Raw genomic sequence first — 27499 nt, 5'->3', positions numbered from 1 at the left:
TTATTATATTTAATGATTTAGAACCACACAAAATTCTCACTTCTTGGGCAGAAACATAATTTGAATTAGCAGAAATTTTAATACTATTTCAAAATTTCATTTAGAAACTACTACATTATGAATGAGGTGCTCTAAAATACTCACTTTTTGTTATTGTTATGAGACAATGAAAATTGCTGTTAGGAAAACAAGTTGCTGCTTACATATATAAACTTTTTAGTACTCTGAGAAGGAAGGAAATGTAGCTGGTGGGAAAGACCACTATGGAAGCAGGTGACCTTTGGAGATTATCTTCTTGATTCAGTCATCTCCTCCACAGATCTTTAGAAGTGTGATTTCATAGTTTCCAGAAGTATCCGACTGCAAAGGACAATGAAGAGAAGAACAGATACAGCATTAATAATGAAGGGCCATAAATGTATCAACTCCCATAGCACTAGGGACTTCACTACTGTGTGATACTCATGACCTGTACCATTTCATAAAACACACCTCTAATACCATCATTCATCCATATTGTTGTTAGTAGCCATCAAATCAGCTCTGGCTCATGGCAACCCACTGTTCAACAAAATGAAACACTGCCCAGTCCCATGCCTTCTTTGCAATCATTGGTATGCTCAAGTCCACTGCTGTGGTGACTGTGTATTTTGAGTGCCTTCTAGAATAGGGAAGGAGCTCTGATGATACAGTGGTTAAGACATTTGGCTGCTAACCAAAAGATCAGTGGTTCAAACCTACTAGCTGCTCCATGGAAGAAAGATGTGGAGCAGTCTGCTTCCATAAAGATTTACAGCCTTGGAAACCTTACGGGAGTTGCTATGAGTTGGAACTGACTAAATGGCAATGAGTAAGCCCAATGTAGGGGCCTCATCTTGTAGCACTATATTAGACATTTTTCTGTAGTAATCCATGTGTTTTTCACTAGCTATTTTGAGAAGTAGATCACCAGGCCTTTCTCCCTAGTCTTAGTCTGGAAGCTCTACTGAAACCTGTCCACCCAGATTGACCCCACTGTATTTGAAACACTGACGGCACACCTTTCATCATTACAGCAACATGCAAGCCACCACAGTGCAACAAACTGACAGATGGGTGGTGGATCATTCATTATATTCATTCACTGAGTATAATTATGTTCCAGCCTGGCCTCTCCTTTACAAAGCATCATATTTAAAGACTTCCTGATATATTGCAATTAAATTTCAATTTGTGTTAAAAAACTAATATTACATTAATTATATAATAATAATGTTTAACAAAACTTTAAAACATATAGTTATTATTAAATTAATTAACATTTATTATTATGAAAACATATATAATTATTATTATTATGCTTTGGGTACAAATTCACAGAGCAGAATTTGTTTTACATTCAACAGTTTGTGCACATTTGGTTTCACTCCCCAATTACCTTCCCCAACCCTAACCCACTCTGTTCCTCTCTCTTCTCTTTGACACCCCCTTCCTGTGCCCTTCTTAATTATGCACTCCAGTCTGTATATACGATTTGCTCTTGGCTACTGACGTTGGCAGTTGGAATGTATCCAGCAGCACTGTGGAAGAAAAGTCTGGCAAACTTCTTTCATAAGATTACATCCATTGAACGCTTTATAAAACATTCTATTGTGTGATGTGGGAGCTCTGGTAGCGTAGTGCCTAAGGCACTTGACTGCTAACCAAAGGGCTGGTGGTTCAAACCCACTAGCCACTCCTCGGAAGGAAGATGGGGCAATCTACTTCTGTAGTGATACTGCCTCAGAAACCCAAGGAGGGGTCGCTATAATTGTGTGATGTGTGGGGTCACCACGAGTCAGAATTGACTTGAAAGCATTGGGTTTGAAATGTGTATTAACGATTTCAGTCCTTACAATATTTCTATGCAACAAGTACCACAATTATTTTTTACACCATCTCTTTTCAGTTTGTCATCCCCAGCATAGTAGACCACATGACTGCCTGATTAAAATGGACAATACCAGTTCATTTCAGCTCAGTAATGCATAGGATATCAATCTTTATGCATTCCATTTCAATTTTGACAACTTCTAATTTTCCTAGATTCATACATTCCACTTTCTGATTATTAATGGATGTTTGCAGCTGTTCTTCTCAGTTTGAGTTATATCACATCAGCAAATGAAGGTCCCAAAGGATTTTTTCCATCATTTCATTAAGATCAACTCTACCTTCAGTAGGCAGCTCTTCTCTAGTCATATTTTGGGTACCTTCTAACCTAAGGGGCTCATCTTCTGACACTAATTCAATGCTCCACTGTTATTTATAAGATTCTCACTGGCCACATTTTTTTTTAGCAATAGATTGCCAGGTCATTCCTCCTAGTTTGTGTTAGTCTGGCAGCTCCACTGGAAACAGCCCACTATGGGAGACACCCTACTAGTATTTCAAGTACCAGTGGCATAGTTTCCAGCATCAGAACAACACACAAACCACCACAATACAACAAACTGACAGATGAATATCACATATTACTCCATATTATTTTTACATATTATTCTATGGTTAAAATTGATAATAAATAATACTAAGGATTCTGTATGATCTGGTATGGGAAGAAGGCCATGTCAGTGGTTGGTGACACCATGAGCTATTGCACTGGGGGACACTAACTCTTTTGATGTCACTGCTCTCTGCCTCATATCCTAGTATTTAATATATTGTTTCACAGTCCAAAAAACAGACTCACTGCTGTCGAGTCAAACTGACTTATAGCAACTCCTCTTTGGGTTTCCGAGGCAGTATCTCTATGGAAGTAGATTGCCCAATCTTCCTTCCAGGGAGTGGCTGGTGGGTTTGAACTGCCAGCCTTCTGGTTACCAGTCAGATGCCTTAGGCACTACACTATCAGAGCTCCCACTGTTTCAGATTATCATCCTTTCATTATTTTATTTATGCCCACTTCAAGTGTCCACATAGATTTTGATTTCATGGAGAGTAACTTTCCATTAAAGAGCCTGGAATTATGGTAATTATTTCTTAAATAGGTGCTTAATTATTTGATCAGAGAAATCTACAAAAAATGTAGTTATATTCAAATATTCCATTAATATCTTATTAAGTAATTGGAGAGACACATTTGTTTTTTCACTTCTCTTTTTTCCCCCTCTCTTCTCCTCCCCACCAATAGTCACTAGCAAAAGGTGTTAATGAGCAGTAAAATCCTTAAACAATAGGCAGAAGAAAGATGAAGACAGAACCAAAGGCCAGGATCATGTACAAAATGAATCTCTATCCCCTAAATGAATGAAATTTAACTGTCTGACAAGACCTCATTCATCAGTAGCAAACACAAAATAATATGACTTAATAATGCAGGTTAGGTGGTAGAAATGAAGAAATCTTATATTGCTTCAAATTACAAATGAAACTCTCCAGCAATGGATTTTTCAATTCTATTAAAATACACATAGTTTAAATGTTTTCTAATACAATAAGCCTCAATTATCCAGACCACTGAGGGACAGAGAGCTTCTAGTTAATTTAATTTTCTGGTTTGCGGAGGGTAAACCAAAAGCCCTTTTTGTGTTTCAATCTTGTTACTGACAATCTTTATAAAATATATGAGTCTACTTTCTGCCTTAGTAAGTACAATATGGTTAATGTTATTAAATCTTTCTCTGATGATTGAAGCTATTGTAATGTGCCAGGATCAATTCAAATAGAATTGAGTGTGAGCAGTTGACCAAATATGTGCTAAGCCACAGGGAAAATCTGAGAGTTGCCTTTTTGAGTAAGTTCCCTATTTCACTTCATTGCCTTATGTGTGCATCTCTTTCTGCAGCAGTTTTGTGCAAGAACAAATGCTTGGGTCTATATATATAGTTTTTTTTGGTAGACAGATCTAGTTGACTAATCTTTCTTCATTCATTCATTCATGCATGCATTCAGAAACTATTTGTGGAGGGAAGACTGAGAGATCTACTTCCGTAGAGATACCGCCTTGGAAACACAAGGAGGGGCTATGAATTGGATTCAACTCGTCGGCAGTGAGTTTGGTTTGGGTTTGGTTTAGGAGGGAATATTCTTAAGATGTTGCAGAAAGTCCTAGGCCAACATTTAGTGCTGGTTGAGGGTGGCTTCCATGAGTTGTACAACAGGGAAGCCTCCAGCTGCTCCTTGTGAGGCTGGAATGCAAACCAAGGCTCCCTAGTGGCCATGTAGCACCTTCACATGAGGCCACACTCCAGTCTCTGAAGGGACTGAGAAGGTTGCTGCCAGGATCCTCCCAGTGCATAAATAACCCCACTGGCCAGGACTGGAGCATCTGAGCAGGGACAACTCCATGCCTGGCTTTGGACCCTCAGCTCCCAGGGAGAACACATCTTGTGTCTCAGCTTGGCTGTTGCTGCCCACTTGGCTTTGTACCACCTTCCAAGTCATATCTCCCAGGTTGCTTCCCCATTCTCATCTCCAGCCTCAGCAGCCTCAGTAATTCTGCAGTAACTCAGATCCACCTAGCTCTACATCTCATCCTGTCTCCTATGTTGATTTTCCACAGACATTTCATAGTGTGGATGAAGTGGCTGAAGAATGAAAAGATACTCACAACACTGAATGTGGGAGATCTGTACAGTCAATTCTAGGACTACATCTTTTTACTAACCAGTGTGGGCCTGGTAGTTGGGTCAGATGACCTCACACAACAACCTCAGCTCCAGAGAACTAGCTTAGACTAACACCCTCTTATCATTCATTTAATGGAGACTTTCACACGTGATCTCAAAAGCTGAGGTAGTAAAATAATCTTCAATGGAAAACAGTTGGGCAGGTCTGAGACCAATCCTTTACTGTTTACTAGTTGTCATATTCCTGTTGAGATTATTATTATTGCAACCATGAGCTACAATATATCACACAATATTTGCCAGTCTTATTAACTCAAATAATTTGTAATTTATTTGGAGATTTCTATGTGCATACCCATATGAACTGAGAACTGACAAGAGTGAAAATTGGTTTCATTCTTTAAAACAGAAAGGAGGCAAATGTAAGAAATTTTAGAAACAGTCTTATTCAGAGTAATAGAAGGACAAAGGACAATAAAAAAAAGGGAAAGAAAAACACCAAACACCCTTCAAGAAAAGACTGACAAATTCATTTAAACGATATAAAATTTTTGCATGAGCAAACTCAGATAGTCCCCAACATACACTGTACTTTAGTTATGACAAACCACATTTATTACCATCTATTTTGTTATGATTTGTGCATATTTTATATATTAAAATATATCTGTGACTTTTTATGTAATCTTTTCAACCCCGAAACACAAATAAAGATAAGATTTATAAAGATACTTATAATAAAAGGCAGTAATAATGAAAACTAAAAAAAAGAAGGAATTCAACACAAGAACTAACTTATGATGGAGTCATTAGAATACAACTGCATTGTAAATTGGAGACCACCTATTCCTTAAGCTAAGTTAATGAACAAATAATGTTCTGGGAAAAAATATTTACAACTTATATCAGACAAAAGGTTAATATGCCTTATATGAAAAGAAGTCTTAGAAATTAACCAATACAGAACAAAAAGCCAGTAAAATAATGGGGGAGGCCAATCTACTTCCATAGTGATACTGCCTCAGAAACCCAAGGAGGGGTCACTATGAGTTGGGTCCGACTTGACGGCATATAACAACAACAACAACAACATAGAAAAAGAACTACCAGTGGCACTTAGAACATAAAAATACATAAGTCTTGTTCATACTAAGCAATATTTATATTTAAACTACACTGAGGACATAAAGCAAGATGCAGAAGTGAGTAGAAGCTCTCATTTACTCCTCAAGCAATTAATCCACTAAGCAACAAATAAAAATAAGCACATACTGAGATCCCAGCACTACAGATGGAAGCTGAAATGTTGGAGAATAGAAGTGAGTCCAGAAGTGGGGGAGAGGAAGAGCAGTGATGGCATAGAAGCAGGGAGAACCTACCCACCAAAATCAGGGGTACTTGCCCAATGCAGCCATTTTGGAATGGGGCTGGGTAACAACTCAAACATGGAACACAGAAAAAGTGTTAATCTGAGGAAGCTGTAGCCCAGCTTTTTTTTTTTAAAAGTGGCACAAAGTGGCTGTGGGAGTTTGTGGGCTATGCAATTGGGAGGGGGACAAGGGAGACTGTGATGCTGTGAAAGAAAGCTGTTAACTCTCACTGAGGCCTATGACTTATGGGCTCTAGGACTGGGAAGAGCAGCAAGGCAAGGGGAATACTTCAATACTTCAGACTGATGGGGTGACACAGAGGGAAAATGGCCCACAGCAGGAAACTGTGAGTGAGCCTGGCAAGGGCACCCATTACAGAAAGAAATAGAATGCCTCCTACCTTTGCCACAGGAAAATCGAATCATACCAGTAACATCAGCTTCTGCAAGTAACTAATCCTGCCTCCCATGCATGTATATTGAATTTCAGAGATCAAACATCCAGAACTCCTGAATTGACACTGACAAAAACTTAAATACAAGAACTATAAAAGTTCTCAGAAGAAGATACTAAGGCTGCTGATGCTAGGCATATGCTGACCTTGATGAGGCAGAGCGGAGCTGCCCCACAGGGTTTCTTTGTTCCACAGAGTGTCTGGTGGGTATAAACTCCAGTCTTTTGGGCTGGCAGCTGGGTGCTTGTGTGAACAGGGGGTCCAATCAGAAAGTTTTCCCACAAAAACAAGAATACACAATGTAAAAGAAAAAAAAGAAATAACAAACTGGCCCAAGTTCAACAAAAAGCAGTAAAACACACAAAATCACATGAGAAGAAGGATTAGCTGGAAGCAAAACATGAAGAGGAAATTTTTCCTACTGAGGCCAGAATAATGAAAATAACTGATAATTTTCAGGCTATGGTGCTAAATATGTTTAAATAAAGCAAAAAGCACACACAAAAGAAAAACTAGTATAGATCAGGAAACAAATGGAGGAACAAAATAAGAGACTCAATGTCAAAACTGAAAACATCAAAAAACAAAAAAAGAAGAGAACAACAGACACTGAATAAAACAATTGAATTAGAAGAACTAAGAGAAACAGTCAACAATAGAGTCAAGCAAGCAGAAAGTAGCATAAAGGAACTTGAAGATAAAATAATTGAACTTGTCAAGTCTCAAAGGAAATGAGAATAAAAAAAAAAAAAAAAAGCAAACAAACCCAGGAGTAAATTCAAAGAAAAAAATCTAACATTAGAATTACTGGAATCACAGAGCACTATGACTATAACAGAGGCATAGAAACAATTTTCCAAGAGATAATCGGAGAGAATTTTCAAGATCTGTATAGAAAACAAAGCCTGCAAAGGTAGGAAACTACACAAACCCCAATTAAAAGAGACACAAAAAGATCAACTCTGTACCATATCCTAATAAGATTCCTGAAAATCAGAGACAAGGAGAGAATTCTAAAAGCAGCAAGTAAAAAAACACAATATAACATACCAAGGAATGTCCATAGAATCAATAAGATTTCTCCCCAGAAACTCTTGAGGCCAGAAGACAATGGAGTGACTTTTATATAAAATACTGAAATATAACAATTGCTAACCAAGAATTTTTTTACTCAGCCAACTGTCATTCATAAGTGAGTAAGTAATCAAGATATTCCAAAACAAACAGAAGCTCTGGGAATTAGCTACCATCAGACCTGAGGGGAGCCCCAGGCAGGAAGTGGGAGCCAGGCCCATGGTGGGAACAAGGGAGAGGAGAGCCCCAGGCAGGAAGCGGGAGCCATGAGATGGCCAGAACAGGTAGAGGGAAGGCCAGGAAGTGAGTGGAGCAGTTTGGAACAGCTAAAGGAGACGAACTTGTCTGTCACTTTGTCATACTCTGGTGGCTTGTCTGTTGCAGTGAGGCTGGAGGCTTTGCCATCAGTGTTTCAAACATCAGCAGGGTTGCCCATGGTGGACAGGGTTCAGCAGAGCTTCTAGACTGAGATGGACTAGGAAAAAGGAAAAGGCCATCCACTTCTCAAAGAACTGGCCAGTGAAAACCTCATGAATAGCAAAGAACCACTGTCTCATATATTACTGGAAAACTTTATGAATACCCTTGAAACACTGTCTGATACAGTGCCAGAAGATGAACTTTTCAGGTTGGAAGGCACTCAAAATATGACTGGGAAAGAGCTGCCTCATCAGAGTAGAGCCAACCTTAACAATGTGGATAAAGTAGGGCTTTTGGGGCCTCCATTTGCTGGTGGGGCATGACTCAACATGAGAAGAAACATCTGCAAACATTCATTAATAATTGAAACATGGAATGTACAAAGTAAGAATTTAGGAAACTTGGAAGTTGTCAAAAATGAAACAGAACACATAAAGATTGATATTCTAGGCATTAGTGAGGTAAAATGGACTGGTTTTGTCCATTTCGAATCCAACAAACATATGATCTACTATGACTGCAATGACAAATTGAGGAGGAATGGTGTGGCATTCATCATCACAAAGAATTTTTCAAGATCTAGCCTGAAGTATAATGCTGTCAGTGATAGGATAAGATCCATACCTCTACAAGGAAGGCCAGTTAATACTACTATTATTCAAATTTATGCACTAACCACCCAAGCCAAAGATGAGGAAATTGAAGATTTTTGCCAACTTCTGCAGTCTGAAATTCACCAAACATGCAGTCAAGATGTGCTGATTATCACTGGTGATTGGAATGCAATAGTTGGAAACAAAGAAGAATCACCAGTAGTTGGAAAATTTGGTCTTGGTGATAGAAATAGCACTGGAGATTGAATGATAGAATTTTGCAAGACCAATGACTTATTCATTGCAAATACCTTTTTTCAATGACACAAATGGTGGCTATACACATGGACTTCATCAGACAGAGTACACAGGAATCAGACTAGTCTGGCAAGAAGCTCAATATCTTCACCCAAAACAAGACCAGGAGCTGACTGTGAAACAGATCATCAAGTGCTCATATGCAAGTTCAAGTCGAAGTTGAAGACAATTAAAAGAAGTCCTGGAGAGTCAAAACATGATCTTCAATATATCCCTCCTGAATTGAGCGACCATCTGAAGAATGGATTTGATGCATTGAACATCGGTGAGCGAAAACCAGAGGAATTGTGGGATGACATCAAGAACATCATCCATGAAGAAAGCAAAATGTCATTCAAAAGACAGGAAAGGAAGAAAAGACCAAAATAGATGTCAGAAGAGACTGTGATACTTGCCCTTGAATGGAAAGTAGCAAAAGCAAATGGAAGAAATGACCAGATAAAAGAGCTGAACAGAAGATTTCAAAGAGCAGCTCCAGAAGGCAAAGTCAATTACTATAATGAAATGTGCAAAGTCATGGAGTTGGAAAGCCAAGATGGAAGAACATGCTTGGCATTTCTTAAGTTCAAAGAACAGAGGAAAAAATTTAAGCCTCGAGTTGCAATACTGAAAGATTCTATGGACAAAATATTCAGTGATATAGGAAACATCAAAAGAAGATGGAAGGAATACACAGAGTCACTGTACCAAAAAGAACTGGTTGATGTTCATCCATTTCATGAGGTGGCATATGATCAAAAACCAATGGTATTGAAGGAAGAAGTCAAAGCTGCACTGAAGGAATTGGCAACAAACAAGGCTCCAAGAATTGATCGAATACCCATTGACATGTTTCAACAAATGGATGCCCCACTGGAGGCACTCATTCAGCTATGCCAAGAGATTTGGAAAACAGCTACCTGGCCAACTGACTGGAAAAGATCCATATTTGTACCAATTCCAAAGAAAGGCAATCCCACAGGATGTGGAAATTATTGACCAATATCATTAATACCGCACATAAGTAAAATCTTACTGAAGATAATTCAAAAACAGTTGCAGCAGTATATTGACAGAGAGCTTCCAGAAATGCAACCTGGAAGAGGATGTAGAACAATGGATATCATTGCTGATATCAGATGGATCTTGGCTGAAAGCAAAGAATTTCAGAAAGACATTTACTTATGTTTTATTGACTATGCAAAAGCATTTGATTGTGTGGATCATAACAAATTATAGATAACATTGAGAACAATGGGAACTCCAGAACACTTTATTGTACTCATGAGGAACCTGTTCATAGACCAGGAGGCTGTCATTCAAGCAGAACAAGGGGATACTGCATGGTTTAAAATCAGGAAGGAAGTGCATCAGAGTTGTATCCTTTCACTATACTTTATCAATTTGTATGTTGAGCGAATAATCCAAGAAGCTGCACTATATGAACAAGAATGTGACATCAGGATTGGTGGAAGGCTCACTAACAACTTGCAATACACTCATGTCACAACTTTGAGGATGATTTGAAGTACTTACTGATGAAGACTGAAGACTACAGTATGCAGTATGGATCACAGCTCAATATAAAGAAAACAGAAATCCTCACAACTGGACCAATAAGCAACATCATGATAAATGGAGAACAGACTGAAGTTGTCAAAGACATATTACTAGGTTCTACAATCAACGCCAATGGAAGCATTAGTCAAGATATCTGAAGACGTATTGCATTGGGCAAATCTGCTGCAAAAGACCTCTTTCAAGTGGTGAAGAACAAAGATGTCTCCTGGAAGACTAAGGTGCACCTGACACAAGCCATAGTATTTTCAATTGTCTCGTATCCATGTGAGAGCCGGACAATGAATAAGGAAGATTGAAGAAGAGTCGATGTTTTTGAGTTGTGGTGTTGGCAAAGACTGCTGAAAGTACCATGGACTGCTAAAAGAACTAACAACTCTGAAAGAAGAGCAGCTGGAATGCTCTTTGGAAGCAAGAATGGCCATATTTCGTCTCACCTACTTTGGTCACGTTGTAAGAAGGGACCATTCCCTGGAGAGTGATATCATGCTTGGTAAAGTGGAGGGTCAACAAAAAAAGGGGCAGGCCCACAATGAGATGGATTGACACAGTGGCTACAACGATGGGCTCAGGTATAGCGAGAATCATGAGGCTGGCACAAGTTGGGGCATTGTGTTGTTCTGCTGTACATAGGGTCGCTATTAGAGATGACTTGATGACACCTAACAACTACAAGAAGTCCAGCTCTCTAAGTATTACCCAAGGAAGTACTCCAAATGGAAAGGCAAGAGTGTTAAATAAATAGTAATTTCTATATACAAGAAAAAAATTAAAAATGAGAGAAATCTCTAAAAACTGCAACAACATAGGGACTAACAATATAAGGACTAAGTATAAATTTTCAGGGAATAGCACAATAATTACATCTCACAAAAGACACAACATCAAGTGTATAAGATAAGTGCAAAGTAAACACATCAAATATACGTTGTATATTGATATTAATGGAAACACACCAACAGAAATGGGGGAAGAGAGGAGCATATAAGTATAGATTTATTATATTAATGTTGCAAGTTAACTGTTGTTCATATGTTAAACATTATTGCAATTGTAAGTTGTGTAATACAAGATATGTGGTAACGATTAAGAAATATACCAAGAAGAAACCATCGCAAGAAAAGAAGGAAGTTAGCAAAAAGGCTCATCACAAGAAAGCACCCACATAGACAAAAAAAAAGAAGATAGGAAACACTAAAAAAAATAAATAGCAAAATGAGTGAGGTAGACAGTTTTCAAAAATAATCTTAGATATAAATAGTCTAAATAACACATGAAAAAAGCAGACAGTATTGGAATGGATTAAAAAACATATGATCTATTCATTTGTTCTTTACAAGAAATACATCTTAGACATAAGACACAAATAACTGAAAATAAAGAGATAGAGAAAAATATTCCGTGAAACTACCAAACAAAAAAAGCCATACTGATATCAGGTAAAATAGACTTTAAATCAAATTCTATTATAAGAGATAAGAAAAGACATTAAATAATAATAAAAGGATCACTTTAACAAGAAGACATGACAGTTATAAATATATATTCACCTAAAAGAAATGCAACAAAATGCATGAAACAAATACTGAGCAGTATGAAAGGGGAAATTGACAACTCCATGATAATATTAGTAGACTTCTGCAGTGTAGTAAATTACATAGTGTGGCTTTTCTAACCATAAGTCTTTTTAAACTCCATGGTGGAATTTGCCATGAGCAACTGAGAAGCTCCTGATTGTTAAGTTATCCACCTGGGGTATTTCTGTTGGGAGCAGCACAAAGCAGTTTTCTGGGAAGTTCGCTCTCTCTCAGGTGTATAGATTTATGATGTTGGGATTGGTTAGTTTGGCCACTCTGTCAGGCTCAAAAGGAGCCCTCCTAGGGGGAATCTCTCACTGCTGGCTGAGAGACACTCAGCATTGCTGAGAGATGCAAGAGACACACACTTCTGAGGGAGACACTGAGAGATGTGCACTGCTGAGAGAGAGACAGAGAGACTGTTGGCTGAGAGACAACTGAGGGCTGAGACCGAGCGTGTTCCTGACCTTGAACTGTAGCCTGTTGCTTCCCTAATAAACCCCATAACCTGTGAGTTCTGTGTGGTCACTGCGGTGAATTATTGAACCCAGCAAAGAGGTGATGGGGACTGCAGGAGGAACAGTTGGTGTCAGGGTTGATGAAAGGGCTAGAGGGAGGCAGCATGTCTGGCCTTGCAGGGATAGGCCTTGGACTACTAATAGTGATTCTGTGTTCCTCTTGTGGGGTTAGAGGAGGTCAGAAGATGCCACCTCCCTGCCCCTTTGGCAATTGGTGTCAGAAGTAGTGGAATTCACTGCAGTGGCTCCGGACACATTGAAGCATGGGACTTTGTAAAAGAAAGAAGGAAGGGGCCTGGGAAGTGAAATTTGGATTATTAGGTAGTTACTTTGGTTGGTGTTACCTATTAAAGGAATTCCTCCAGGGGCCAGGGCTTTTGGTTATACCCAGCCAAAGGCCAGGCCATATACACAGAATGGGAAGATCATCAAGGTTAAAGGATGAAACTGGAATGTCTTAAAAAGGATTATGTATTTATCTGAATGAACTATGGATGCTTTCTCTTGAACTATGGATGCTGTTTGTTCTCTTACCTAGTTGTACATTAGAAATGATTACGGGGTATGGATAACAGATACTGTGTGAGTCTGCCTTCAGCTGATACTTGATTGAATATGTTAAAAGGAGAAACAGAATTTGCACAGAAGAAACACAGGCTTTTGTTTCAAACCCCATTTGTAGATTATAGAGGGCTTAGATAGAAAACCTGAGCCCCACTCAGAATTTGAGTAAGAAAATTTCCAGACAAGACAGAGAGATAGAGAGAGAGAGAGAGAGAAATGGCTGTTTGACTTTTTGAATTTTGAGCAAGCAGATAGGCTTTGGGTACATAGAGGCAGGAAAGTCATGGTCCATGAGAGAAACCCCTTCCTGGACTGAAAGTTAAAGGAAGCCAGCAAGTAGTAGGCTTGTATGCTGCTCACTTATAACCACCTGGGTCCACTTGAGTGGAAATGGGGGAAGAGCAGCAATGAAGAAATGGGCTGAGTTTGGTACTTTTGACCTAGGCCATGGAAGCTGGGCATGAGAGGATGGGTTGGCTGGTCTGAAGTGCAAGGAGTTGTGAGCCTATGGGCATTGAAATACTCCCTGAGGACTAAGGATGTAAAAGAAGGTGCTCACTGGTCTGAAGGGAAGAATGTGACTGCCAAACTTGGCAGCTGGAAACCATGACCTAGTTGGGATGGCTAGGGCTGAGCTGACCAGAACCTGACCAAACAAAGAAGAAGATGTTTGACACTGAGCTGGTGTTAAGTTGCTGCAATTTGGTGGCTTGCATTGGGCTGGACTTTGCTTGTTTATAGATGCAGATGTCCAAAGTTTCCAAGCAGAACAGAAGATTCCTCAGTGAGAAAGCACCATGCTTGTCTCTTCAGAGTACTGGTTTGATTGTTGTTGTTGTTGTTGTTATGTGCCATCATAGGGATGGGCAAATTAGAAATTGGCTATCTAAAATGGAGGAAGATAAAGGCATGAAGTGGGCTGGCTTACACACTTTCATGGGTGTGGTTATTCTTAAACTGATGGTGAAGAGTATGTTAATTTTTGAAGTATAAAAGGGATAATGGCTAGAAAAGCCAGAGGGTGCCCTGGGGTGTAGTAAATTACACAGTGTGGCTTTTCTAGCCATAAGTCTTTGTAAACTCCCTGGTGGAATTTGCCATAAGCAAATTCTGAGTAATTCCTGATGGTTACAGTTATCCACCTGGGTTATTTCTGTTGGGAGCAGCACAAAGTAATTTTGGAGGAAGTCAGCTCTCTCTCAAGTGTATAGAATTCTGATGTTGGGATTGGTTAGTTTGGCTACTCTGCCAAGCTCAAAAGGAACCCTCCTAGGGGCAGAAGGAATCTCTCACTGCCAGCTGAGAGACATGAGTTGCTGTGAGAGACACACATTGCTGAAAGAGAGATGCAAGAGATACACACTGCTGAGAGAGACACCAAGAGACACACACTGCTGAGAGAAAGAGACACCAAGAGACACGCACTTCTGGGAGAGAGACTGTTGTCTGAAAGACGGTGGGCTGAGAGAGACTGAGCATGTTTGTGAACTTGAATTATAGCCTGTTGCTTCCCTAATAAACTCCATAATCTGAGTTCTGTGTGGCCACTGCAGTGAATTATCGAACCCAGCATAGAGGTGGTGGGTGCTGTGGGAAGAATGGTTGGTGTCAGGGTTGATGAAAGGGCTGGAGGAAGACAGCATGCCTGGCCTCACAGGAATAGGCCTTGGGCTACTGACACTGATTCTATCTTCATCTTGTGAGGCTAGAGGAGTTCAGAAGATACCACTTCCCAGCCCCTTTGGCAACTTCAATACACCACTTCCAATTATAGACAGAAGATCTAAAAAGTTCACCAAGGACACTGAGAACTTAAATAAAATCATAAGCCAAATGGACATAATGGATTTATATAGGATACTCCACTCAGCATCAGAACAGTAAACATTCTTCTACAGAGCAGTTGCATCATTTCCCACAATAAATCATATGCTAGGACACAAAAGAAGTCTTAATGAATTTAAAAAGATTAAAATCATGCAAAGCATTGTCTCTGGCCATAATGGTATAAAGCTAGAAATCAAAAACAGGATAAATTGGGAAAAAAGAATAAATATGTAAAACCTAAATATACCACCAAAAAACTATTGGGTCACAGAAGAAATCAAAAGTGAATTTAAAAGTTCTTAGAATCAAATGAAAATGAAAACACAACATATGGAAACCTTTGGGACAGAGCAAAAGCTATACTCAGAAGGAAATTTATAGCAATGGATGCCTACATTAGAAAAGAAGAAAGATCCCAAATCATTAACATAAATCACCTACTTGAACAAATTAGAAAATGAAGAGCAAAAGAAACCAAAAGCTACCAGAAAAAGGAAAATAATAAGGATCAGGGCAAAAATAAATGAAATAAAAAATAGAAAAACAATAGAAAGAATCAAAATCAGAAGATGGCTGTTTGAAAGGATCAATAAAATAACAAACTACTGGGTAGATTAAAAAAAAAAAAAAAACAGAAGAGGCAAATAACCAAATTTGGAAATGAATTCAGTGACATTTCAAGTGATCTAACAGAGGTAATTATCATAACTGAATACTATGAAAAATTGTACTCCAACAAATTTTAAAGCCTAGATGAAACAGACAAGCTCCAAGAAACACATTCTTTACCCAAATTAACACAAACATTGGTAGGTAATTAAAAGACTCATTACAAAGGAAAAGATAGAAGGTGTCATGAAACTACTGCCAATAACAACAAAAAATGCCCAGGGCCAGTGCATGTTAATCTTCAAATTGACATCTTTACTCTTTAACACTTTAAAGACTCTTTTGCAGAAGATTTGCCAATGCTATATGTCATTTGATTTCTTGACTACGCTTCCATGGATGTTGATTGGAGATCCAAGAAAAATTAAATCTTGGACAAGTTCACTATTTTCTCCATTTATCATGATGGTGCTTATTGATCCAGTTGTGAGGACTTTTGTTTTCTTTATGTTGAGGTATAATCCATACTGAAGGCTGTAGTCATTGATCTCAGTGCCAAAGGGGCAAGGAGGCTGTACCTTCTGACCTCCTCTAACCCCACAAGAGGAAGATAGAATCACCATCAGTAGCCCAAGGACTATTCCTGTGAGGCCAGACATGCTGCCTTCCTCCAGCCCTTTCAAAAATCCTGACACCAACCATTCCTCCTGCAGCACCCACCACCTCTCTGTTGCTGCTGTTGTTGTTGTTATTTGCCGTCATGTCAGACCTGACTCATAGCGACCCTTCCTTGGGTTTCTGAGGCAGTATCACTACAGAAGTAGATTGCCCAACCTTCCTTCCGAGGAGTGCCTGGTGGGTTTGAACTGCCAGACTTCTGGTTAGCAGTCAAGTGCCTTTGCTGCTGTGGCCTTACAGAACTCGTAGATTATGGGGTTTATTAGGGAAGCAGCAGGCTATAAATCAAGTTCAGGAACACACTTAGTCTCCAGCCCGCCGTCTCTCAGCTGACAGTCTATCTCAGTCTCTCTTCCAGCAGTGAGTATCTCTCGGTGTCTCTTTCAGCAGTATGTGCCTCTTGTGTCTCTCTCTCAATGCGTGTCTCTCGCATTTCTCAGCCAGCAGTGAGAGAACCCTTCTGCCTCTAGGAGGGCTCCTTTTGAGCCTGGCAGAGTGGCCAAACCAACCAAACTCAACATCAGAATTCTACACACCTGGAAGCAAACTTCCCAGAAAATTACTTTGTGCTGCTCCCAACAGAAATACCCCAGGTGGATAACTTTAACAATCAGGAGCTATTCAGTTGCTCGTGGCAAATTCCACCAGGGAGTTTACAAAGACATGACTAGAAAAGCCACACTATGGAATTTGCTACATTGCAATTGTTAAGTGCTTCAAGTTCTCTTCACTTTTAGTAAGAAGATTGTGTCACCTGCATATGACAGGTTATTAATGAGTCTTCCTCCAATTCTGATGTTGTGTTCATCTTCATACAGTCCAGCTTCTTGGATTATTTGCTCAGCATACAGATTGAGTAAGTATGATGAAAGGATATAGCCCTGACACACATCTTTCCTGATTTTAAACTATACAATATCCCCTTGTTCTGTTTGAACAACTGCCTCTTGGTCTGTGAACAGGTTCCTCATGAGCACAGTTAAGTTTTCTGGAATTTCCATTCTTCTCAATGTTATCAATAATTTGTTATAGTCCACACAGTCAAATGCTTTTGCATAGTCAATAAAACAAGGAGTGGCTGGTGGATATGGGTATGTGTAAATACAAACATATTCAGGCACATAAATGCATTAAAGACATAAATATGGAAACTCCTCAGACACAACTAAGCACCTTTCAATATTGGTTTCCTTGATTTGAAGGCTTAAGACCATAGTCTTATGTACAACTCAGTCAATTGGCATAATATAGTTCACAACAATCATGATCTGCATCCTAGCGATGTGAGTAGCATCTGGGGTCTTTTAAAAGCTTGCCAGTAGCCATCTAAGATTTGCCAGAAGCAAAACAGCAAGAAGGTAACCGAAAGCACAGAGAAGAAACAAGTCTACAAGAGCTACAATCTCATCTACCCTGGGACCAGAATAATTAGATGGTGCCCAGCTACCCCCTTACCCAGACCATTCTGAACAGGGACACAATCCTAGGCTGAATGGCAGAAAAATATAGAGTAGAACTCAAACTGTTATTTAAAAAAAAAAAAAAAAAAAGACAAACTGGAACAGTAGAAAACAGAGGACTTCCTAAGTTTATCACTCTGAGATGTTCTGTAAATCTAGAACAAAGACTATCCCCTGAGATCAACTTTTAGTGAAATAGCAGAGTGGTACACAAAATAAAGGATATTACCTATAAGATCAGTGCTCTACATAAAAATCATCACTAGGAAACCAAAAGGTCAACAATTACTCAAAAGCAAAGATGAGAAGTTAAGGGGGCAGGTAGACTAGAATACTGGAAAGGTAACAAACAGAACACAATTAAAGAAAATGTTGACACACGGTGACAAATGTAACTAATGTCATCAAACAGCTTGTATGGACATTGTCAAATAGGAGCTTAAATTGCTGTGTACACTTTCACTAAAAAGTCAATTAAAAAAAAAAAAAAAAACCTACCAATGCCTCACCTATCAGATTGTAAACACCCAAGTTTGAAAACACCCTGTCTACCAAGTGCCTGTGGCTAAACAGGCACTTACACATTCTCATGGAAGTGCAAAATATTTGTAACATTTATCAAAATTATAAATCCATTAACATCTGTTTCAGCAGCGCTACTTTTGAGAATTTATCGCTCAGAGCCACCTGTGCTTATGAAATTGTGTATGTATATTGCAGCATTTTTTGTAATAGTAAGAAACTGGAAATAATCTGTTAACATGTTGGGTACAAATATACAAATAAGAAATGACATGCAGCTGTTAAGAAGAATGAGAAAGCTTCTTATGGACTGAAATAAAAAGAATTCCAAGCTGCAGAATGATTTTGTCTTTTATGTAAAAGAGGAAATTAAGAAAATGTAAACTAACAAATGTTAAGAAAGAAAAAAGAAAGATTAAAAATACATAATTTTCTTTTCATATATTATTATAAAGAAATGCTGAAATAAAAATACTGAAATATAAATAAAATAGCTAAAAAATGGCATTTTCAATCCATAAGAGAAGAAAAATTAATGGTCAATAAACCTAACAACAAAAAAATGCTGAGTATCTATTATGTGCCAGGGATTTTAGAGCTAAAAATTTGTCAATACTTTCACAGGGTATTTTGCTGTTACTATTTTAAACTCAGAAAACACATCTGCATACTAACAAAGAGAAAGACATCTAAGTCACATATCTCTGTTTTAAGGGATAAAAAGGCAAGAGGATAGGTAGGAAAAGGAAAATGTGTTTTGCTATTATTAAGAGGAAACTTACTTTAATAGCTGAATATAGGGAATAGCCGTAATGCTTTTTGAACTCTGCTCGAATGTCCAAAAGGTCAATTTCTGATCTGGAAACCATTATTCTGTTCAGAGTAAATTCATCAGTTCCAGCACCCTGTTAAAAAATGCAGATGTTCACAATATAAATCTCATTGATCATAAAACAACATATAGGCTTACATTTATGATAAATATGTAATGGTATACAAAATATTCAAGTACAGTGACTCTCATCCATTTATCATCAAACTTCATAATTTATTTATTCAAGAAATATTTATTAAACACCTACTTTATAGCAGCACAAGGCTAAATGCAGAAAAACAGAGATGAAATATCTTTGTCAAGCTTCCAATTTTTTAAAGGACACAAGTAATAAAGCTGACCACTATAATATAATTTGATCTACAGTACATATTGAGTGCTATGGTTGCAAGCAGAGAATACCAGAAAGACATTTGTGTTTTATTAACTATGCAAAAGCATTCAACTGTGTAGATCATAACAAATTATGGAAAACATTGCAAAGAATGGGAATTCCAGAACACTTAATTGTGCTCATAAGGAACTTGTATATAGATAAGATATAGGTGTTCAAACACACACTTGTATATAGATAAGATATAGGTGTTCAAACACAACAAGGAGATATTACATGCTTTAAAATTGGGGAAAGTGTATATCAGGGTTGTATCCTTTCACCATACTATTCAATTTGTATGTTTAATAAATAATCTGAGAAGCTGGACTATCTGAAGAAGAATGCAGCATCAAGGTTGGAGGAAGACTCATTAATAACCTTCGATATGTAGATGACACAAACCTGCTTGCTGAAAGAGAAGAGGACTTGAAGCATTTACTGATGAAAATCAAAGACTACAGCTTTCAGTATGGATTATACCTCAACAGAAAGATAACAAAAATCCTCACAACTGAACCAATAAGTACCATCATGACAAATGGAGAAAATATTGAAGTTGTCAAAGATTTCATTTTACTTGAATTCACAATCAACAGACTGGAAGCAGCAGTCAAGAAATCAAACAACATTGCACTGGGTAAATCAGCTTCAAAGGACCTCTTTATAGTGTTAAAGAGTGAAGATGTCACTCTGAAGACTAAGGTATGCCTGATCCATTCCATGGTATTTTCAGTCACCTCATATGCATGTGTAAGTCAGACCACAAATAAGGAAAATTGAAGGAAAACTAATGCCTTTGAATTATGTTGGCATACCATATTGAGCGTACTGCCAGAAAAACTGCCAGAAGAACGAATATATCTGTCTTGAAAACACAGTCAGAAGGCTCCTTGGAAGTGAGGATAGCAAGATTTCATCTCACATAGTTGGACATGTTATCAGGAGGATCCAGTCCCTGAAGAAGGCCACCATGCTTAGTAAAGTAGAGGTCAGCAAAAAAGAAGAAGACCCTCGAGGAGATGGATTGACACAATGGCTTTGACAATGGCCTCAGCATTGCAATGACTGTGAGGATGGCACAAGACTGGGCAGTGTTTCATTCTGTTGTACACAGGGTCACCACGAGTCAGAATTGACTCAATGGTCCTTAATAACAACAACAATGGGAACATGTATCAGGGAAGCACAAACTGGGTTGAGGATTAGGCAAGGCCTGCCTGAGAAAGTGACTGAGACCTAAATATAAGCTTGGGGATGCAGAGGTGGGATTCAGAGAGAGAAGAAATAATAATCCAATTAGAAGAAATAGCACGTGCAAATGTTTAGAGCAAGAGAAAGTGCCACATTCAAGACACATAAATAATGAGTAGGAGTAAGTAACGATGGGTCAGGAAAGGCCAGATCTTGTAAATCATGAAATGAAATTCTGACGTTATCCCAAGTGCGGAGAACTACTGTAATCTTTTAAATGTGAGAATGTTGAGATCAGATCAGATTTGTGGTTTCTAAAGATCACTTTGACTGCAGAATGGGGAATAGTGTGCAGGGTAGGAGTGGGGTTGCGGTGTAGCAAATTACTTAGTGTGGCTTTTCTACCCATAACTCTTTGTAAACTCCAAGGTGGGAATTGTTATTAGCAACTGAGGAGATCCTGATTGCTAAAGTCGCCCACCTGGTTTATTTCTGTTGGGCGTGGCACAATACAATGTTCTGGGAGGTTCCCACTCTCTCTCATGTGCTTAGAGTTCTGATGCTATTATGACTGGCTAGTTTGACCATTCTGCCGGGCTCAAAAGGAGGCCTCCTAGAGGCAAAACGCTCTCTGACTGCTGGTTGAGGAAGACATGCTGCTGCAAGAGACATGCACCCCGGAAAGAGACACGTGCTGCTGGGAAAGAGATGCAAGAGACATACATTGCTGAGTGAGACACCGAGGGACCAGCACTGCTGGGAAAGAGACTGTGAGAGACTGTTGGCTGAGGGGCAGGGGGCTGGGAGAGAGACTGAGCATTTTTCCTGAACTTGAATTGTAGCCTGTGGTGCGCTTCCCTAATAAATCCCATAATCTGTGAGCTCTGTGTGGCCACTGCAGCGAATTATCGAACCCAAGAGAGGTGGTGGGTGCTTTGGGAGGAACAGTTGATGAAAGGGCTGGAGGGAGGCAGCATGTCTGGCCTTGCAGTAATAGACCTTGGGTTACTGCTGGTAATCCTGTCTTCCTCTTGTGGGATTAGAGGAGGTCAGAAGATGTGGCCTCTTGCAGGGGTGAAGATAAGGGAATAAGATTAGAGGCTTTGGGAACTATACAGAAGTGATTGCAGTAATAAAAAAAGAGATGATGCTGGCTTGAAGTAAAATAGTGGCAATTAGGATGCAAAAGATGGATGGATCTGAAAGATGTTGATGCAGGTGAATTGACAAGACTTAATGATGTATCCAGACAGTCTAAAGCCTTTATATGGTTAATAAAACACAGGTATTGTTTTATTCTGGTATTCTCTGTTTTCAGCCAAGATCCATCTTACATCAGCAAGGACTAGGCTAGTCCCTGGAGAAGGATATCATGCTGGGTAAAGTAGAGAATAAGTGAAAAAGAAGACCCTCAGTGAGACGGATTGACATGGTGGCTGCAACAATGTGCTCAAACACAGCGATGATTGAGAGGATGGCACAGGACCTCACAGTGTTTTGTTTTGTTGTATGCAGGGTTGCTGTGAGTTGGCAATAGCACCTAACAACAATAACAATGATGTATCATTTGAGGAGAATGATGGAGAGGGAGAAATGTATGATTCCTTGCTGGGCAATTAGGTGGATGTTGACCCTATTTATTCATTCATTCAATAAATGTTCATTAAGCATCAACTATTTGCCAAGCATTGTTCCAGGTGTTATGGATATGATGGTGAACAACAGAGATAATATCTCTGTCCTCTTTGCCGTTTAGTAGATGATGACAGACAGTATGGCAGCTAATTATTTGATTAAATAGAAATAGGTGCGATGAAGAAAACAGGGAAATGGAGAGTCACTGAAAGTAGCTAACTTACCTAATGTAGTTATGGAAGGTCTCTCTCAAGTGGTGAGATTTGAACAGAAACCTGAAGACGAGAAGGAGCCAGCCACATGTAGAAGTGGAGGAGGTACATTTTTAGCAGAGAAGATAAGAAATGTAAAGATTTTGAGGTGAACAAGACCTGACAGAGCCAAGAAAGAGAAAGGAAATTAAGATGGGTAAAGAATAGTGAACAACCTCTGGTAGCATAGTGCCTAAGGCACTTGACTGCTAACCAGAGGCTGGTGGTTCAAATCCACCAGCCACTCCTCAGAAGGAACGTTGGGCAATCTACTTCCATAGCGATATCACCTCAGAAACCCAAGGAGGGGTCGCTATGAGTTGGATCCGACTTGATGGCAGTGCGTTTTGTTTGGTTTATTGTTGGAATCGTATGACTTCAGAGAGAGTTGGGCAACGGTATCCATTGAAGCCATCCACTGAGATGACTGAACACAGGAGCAGGAGTGCTTCATGTTATAAATCTCAGAGCCCACTATTCTTTCTTCAACAATGAGGCTATAAAAAAATCCTTACTTTTCACTTCTTTGTTCAGGTCGGACACCAGCTGCCTATGCAGCACTTATTTCTCTGACCCTAGCCACCCAGAGGTAAATCAGATCTCACAAATTAAAGGACATTGTCCTTCAGACTGCCAAATAAACAGACACGAGTCACAAGTTTGAAGTACACACAGCATCCTAACTTCTGACTTGCTGGCTACAAATTCGGAGTTTCCCACTACCTCTTCAGGATGCCAACTACAACCTTGGCTCCCTCACTCTGGCCTGTTTGCTCACACTTCATTATTTACTAGAATGACTCAGAAACTCATGAAAAGTGCTATACTTACTACCACAGCTTTATTATAGAACATATACAAGCAAACAACACATAAGGCAAGGTCAAGGTAGGTTTCTAGTGCTATACTTCCATGTCCCAAAAGACTTGCTAATCTCTCAAATACATCAATATCTTTCACCAGCCAGAAAGCCCTTGGAGCTTCTGGATCTAGAGTTTTTACTGGGGCCTCATTGCATAGGCATGATTAATTCATGTTCACCCCCTTCCTGAGGTCAGCTGATAACAGGCTAGCAGTGGTCTTTCTGGTCAGCCAGCCCCCACCAATTAGCACAAACCCTCAGGTGTTGTCTAGATAACAAAGGCACTTTAATCATCATATTTTTTTTTTCTCATATAACACACCCATGTGCCCATGCATATAATGCACTTAGTACATATAAGAACTAATGCACAAGGGGTTGCTTGGTTTAAAAAAAACTGTATAACACGTGCGTTATTTGTGTAAAAATGTGGTACTCGAGAAATTCCAAGGATTTAGAATGATCTCTCAGGAAACAAAGGCAAAAACCGAACTGCTTTGGGTACAGTTGAATTCTTTCCCTCACAGGGAGGATACAGGGTATGGGGGAAGGAAATGATATGTTCACTGTGCACATAACTATGAAGGTACCTGTGAGACCTCCACAGGATATGGCCAATAAAGAAATTGAGATAAGCGTCTTCTATGTGCCAACCCTGTGCTAGGGTCTGAAGATATAAAAGAGCAAGAAAAATCTCCTCACCATCAATCAGCCATGACAGAGAAAAAAACACGGGGTTACAATATAGTATCAAGGTTACTGATTCAGGTCAGTTTATTTTAAGTAAAATAACAGCTTTCAGGGCCCACTGGGCCTAATGGGTCAAGCTTGAGTTTTGGTGTTCTAATACAAGTTCTAGGAGCTCTGGTAGCATAGTGGCTAAAGCACTTGACTGCTAACCAGAAGGCTGGCGGTTCAAACCCACCAGCCACTCCTCGGAAGGAAGGTTGGGCAATCTTACTTCCGTAGTGATACTGCCTCGGAAACCCAAGGAGGGGTCGCTATGAGTCGGGGCCGACTCGACGGCACATAACAACAACAACAACAACAACAATACAAGTTCTATTGTTTACACTTACTATAAAGTGGGGGAATAATTTAGTCAACACTGCACTGTGCCTATCTTTATGTTGAGACATATATCCCACGAGCAACCAAGAAGAGACAATTAGTAGGCAAATAAGTTACAAAAGAGAACTCATCCAACTGGAAAAGTAATGTGAAATATCATCAATATCGAGGGAGAACCTAAGAATGCATATGAAATTTCCAGACCAACCTTCAAAGCTCGATGCAGTCTTTCAGCCAAAAAGGCAGGTGTGTTCCTCACGCAATGAACTGTCATAAAAAGCAAAACAATGCTCAGTTTCATTTAATTGAAATTGGGTTATAACAGAAATTGGGTTAATCTACAGTAATATGTTAAAAAAAAAAAAAATCCCTAGGGTTCTACCCCTCCCCACTACTGTCTTTTATTTAAAATGAAAGAATGAGTGCTTAACCTGAATTTCAAAGCTTATAACGTCACATTTACACGGAACTTCAGCACAATAATCATCTTCAGCCACAGGGAAAATAAAAGTACCTGCCAAAGAAACTCCCACAGCTACTGACTCATCTGCAGCTCCCAGACACACTAAACACCTACGCTTCCATCGGTAACTCCCTGGGGTGTAGCTCTTTTTCTAACATCTGTGGCTGCAGATGAAGTCTAAAGATTGCAGAGATGTTGCTCCAAATAATTCATTAGGTAAGAAGGGGCATTGGAGTTCAATTTAAAAGCAATTTTTCCAGTGGCAAGATTTTCTCTGAAGTGACTGGATTAGAGTTTATAGACTGGCTTGAGTAATGACATTAGAACCAGCTCCTGGAATCTAAATCCAGTCATCCAAAAAATACTATCATCATTTCATTTTTATTTTGAAATAACAAGTAAAGCAGAAATAGAACAAGAAAAAGAATATTGGCAAATATGTGAATAAATTAATTATCCCTTAAATGAAGTGAAAATAGTCAGATATAGAAAATTCCACGGGCAACAAATCTACTTATTGCAACGCAATTACTTTCCTAATCTTAAACCTGATCTGTAGGGAGGAATCTGACCAAAAGTGAATGGATTTTACAATGAAGTTTGGAGATCAGGAAAAGAATAAGTGACTTTCTTGACTCTCTTAAGGATAGCTACAAGGCTTTTTGTTTATGTAAGTGATTTGAAGAAAACAGGAGAACTGTATTAGAAATACAAACAAGGAAATCTGGGAACAAACCATGAAAACAGTATTATATGTGAAGTCATTTGAGAAGAGACAAATCATCCAAATTTGTAAGTACCTAATTTTCCCGAGCAAAAAAAACCAAACCAAACTCACTGCCACTGAGTTGTTTCCAACTCATAGCAACCCCATTGGGTTTCCGAGGCTGTAAATCTTTACAGTAGTAGATCGCTCAGTCTTCCTTCCATGGAGTGGTTGGTGGGTTTGAACTCCTGATCATACAGTTAGCAGTCAAGTATCTTATCAGCTACACCACCAGAGCTCCTAATTTTTTTTTTCCCCTGATGTTCATGTTAAATAAGTCTTAATGATCTGATCAAAAATTATTATGCCCTACCAACCATACTAATGGAGCTCTGGTGGTATAGTGGTTAAGGCATTCAGCTGTTAATCAAAAAGTTGGCAGTTTGAACATCTCACCTGCTCCATGGGAGAAGGATGAGGCAATCTGCTTCCATAAAGATCTACAGACTTGGAAACCCTATGGTGCAGTTTTACTCTATCTTATAGGGTTGCTATGAGTTGGAATCAACTTGATAGCAGTGGGTATTTTTGGTTTACCAACCATTCTGTCCGGGGACACAATAGATGGTCTCTTACCGAACGAGAGAAAAAAGCTCAACAAAACCAAAATTCTTAATGAAGGCCAGACTTACTGGACTGGTAGAGACTAGAGGAACCTCTGAGACTACTGCCCTGAGATATACTTTAAACTTTGAACTGAAACCACTCCTGGAGCTCACTTTTCAGCTAAGCAACAGATTGACTCATAAATAAACAGTATCACCCATGAGTAGCATGCTCCTTTAAAAAAAACACAAAAAACCATCTATATGAGACAAATGATCAATAGTTACCCTAAAGCAAAGATGAGAAGGTAAAAGGGGAAAGGGAAGCTCGATTAATGGAAATAGAACAACCAGAATGGAAATAATGAGAATATTGACACATTGTGAATAATGTAACCAACGTCACTGATAGAAATTGTTAAACAGGAGCCTAGTGTGCTACATACACTTTCACCAAAAACACACTAAAATATTATTAAATAAATATTACTCCCACTTACATTTTACTAAGCTTCTGAATCATCTTTCCTCACTAACTACATTTATGGTAGGAGTCCCTGGGAGGTGCAAGTAGTTAGCCAAAAGTTTGGAGGTCTGAGTCCACTCAGAAGCATCTCAGAAGAAAGTCTTGGCGATCTGCTTCTGAGGAATCACCCGCTGAAAACGCTGTGGAGCACACGCTACTCTGACACACAGAGGGTCACTGGGAGTCAGGATCAACTGGACGGCAACTGTTTTATTTTTTAGACAGGAAGTATTTTTTCTTTTTATAGCCCTTTCTCCCTGTTTAGCTTGTCTTCTGCTTTATGGTGCTAATTATCAGGCCTGTTCTTCATGTCTGAAAATTTGGGGAGGCAGTGGTATATTTTAGTGGGAAGGAAACTTGCTTTAGTACCTAGTACTAAAAGTTTATTACTGTGACCAAGTGTTCACAATACCCATTTCTCAACCCTGTTAACCTTAACCTTTAACCTTGAGCACACTAGTCAAGTTTCTCTCCTCTGCAGAGGCCCCTGAACTCTGACTTGCCCCCAAGCCTGAGCCAGCCCAAAGTGCAGAACATGCCCCTTTTCAGCTTATCCTGAGAATAACTTCACCCATCACGCCCCTTGGCTTGCCCAAATTCCCCTTAGAAATTTCTGCTAAAGTCTGCTTAAAACCAAAACCAAATCCATCATCATCGAATTGATTCCGACTCATAGAAACCCTATAGGACAGGGTAGAAATGCCCCACAGGGTTTAATCTTTACAGAAGCAGATTGCCACAACTTTCTCCTGTGGAGTGGCTGGTGGGTTCAAATCACTGACCTTTTAGTTAGCAGCCAAGTGCTTAACCACTGTGCCACCAAACAAAAAACAAAGGCCAAACTCTGC

At 39.2% G+C, this 27499-nt stretch overlaps 1 protein-coding gene across 1 annotated transcript in view; it reads right to left on the bottom strand.

The window, feature by feature from the left end:
* Positions 1-300: 300 nt before the first annotated feature.
* The window catches only part of ANXA3 (annexin A3), a 111116-nt gene continuing 83917 nt past the window's right edge, over positions 301-27499 (bottom strand). The window contains exons 10-12 of the mRNA XM_042782241.1: positions 24560-24618; positions 18913-19035; positions 301-360 (exon numbers count right to left, since the gene is read on the bottom strand). Coding sequence (XP_042638175.1) covers positions 301-360; positions 18913-19035; positions 24560-24618 — 242 coding nt within the window. The remainder of the gene's footprint in view (positions 361-18912; positions 19036-24559; positions 24619-27499) is intronic.

The sequence above is a fragment of the Orycteropus afer genome, unplaced genomic scaffold (assembly GCF_000298275.1).
Source record: "Orycteropus afer afer isolate SDZICR_OR568_19922 unplaced genomic scaffold, OryAfe1.0 scaffold00270, whole genome shotgun sequence".
Classification (NCBI taxonomy): domain Eukaryota; kingdom Metazoa; phylum Chordata; class Mammalia; order Tubulidentata; family Orycteropodidae; genus Orycteropus; species Orycteropus afer.
This window is presented reverse-complemented; position numbering and strand designations above follow the sequence as displayed.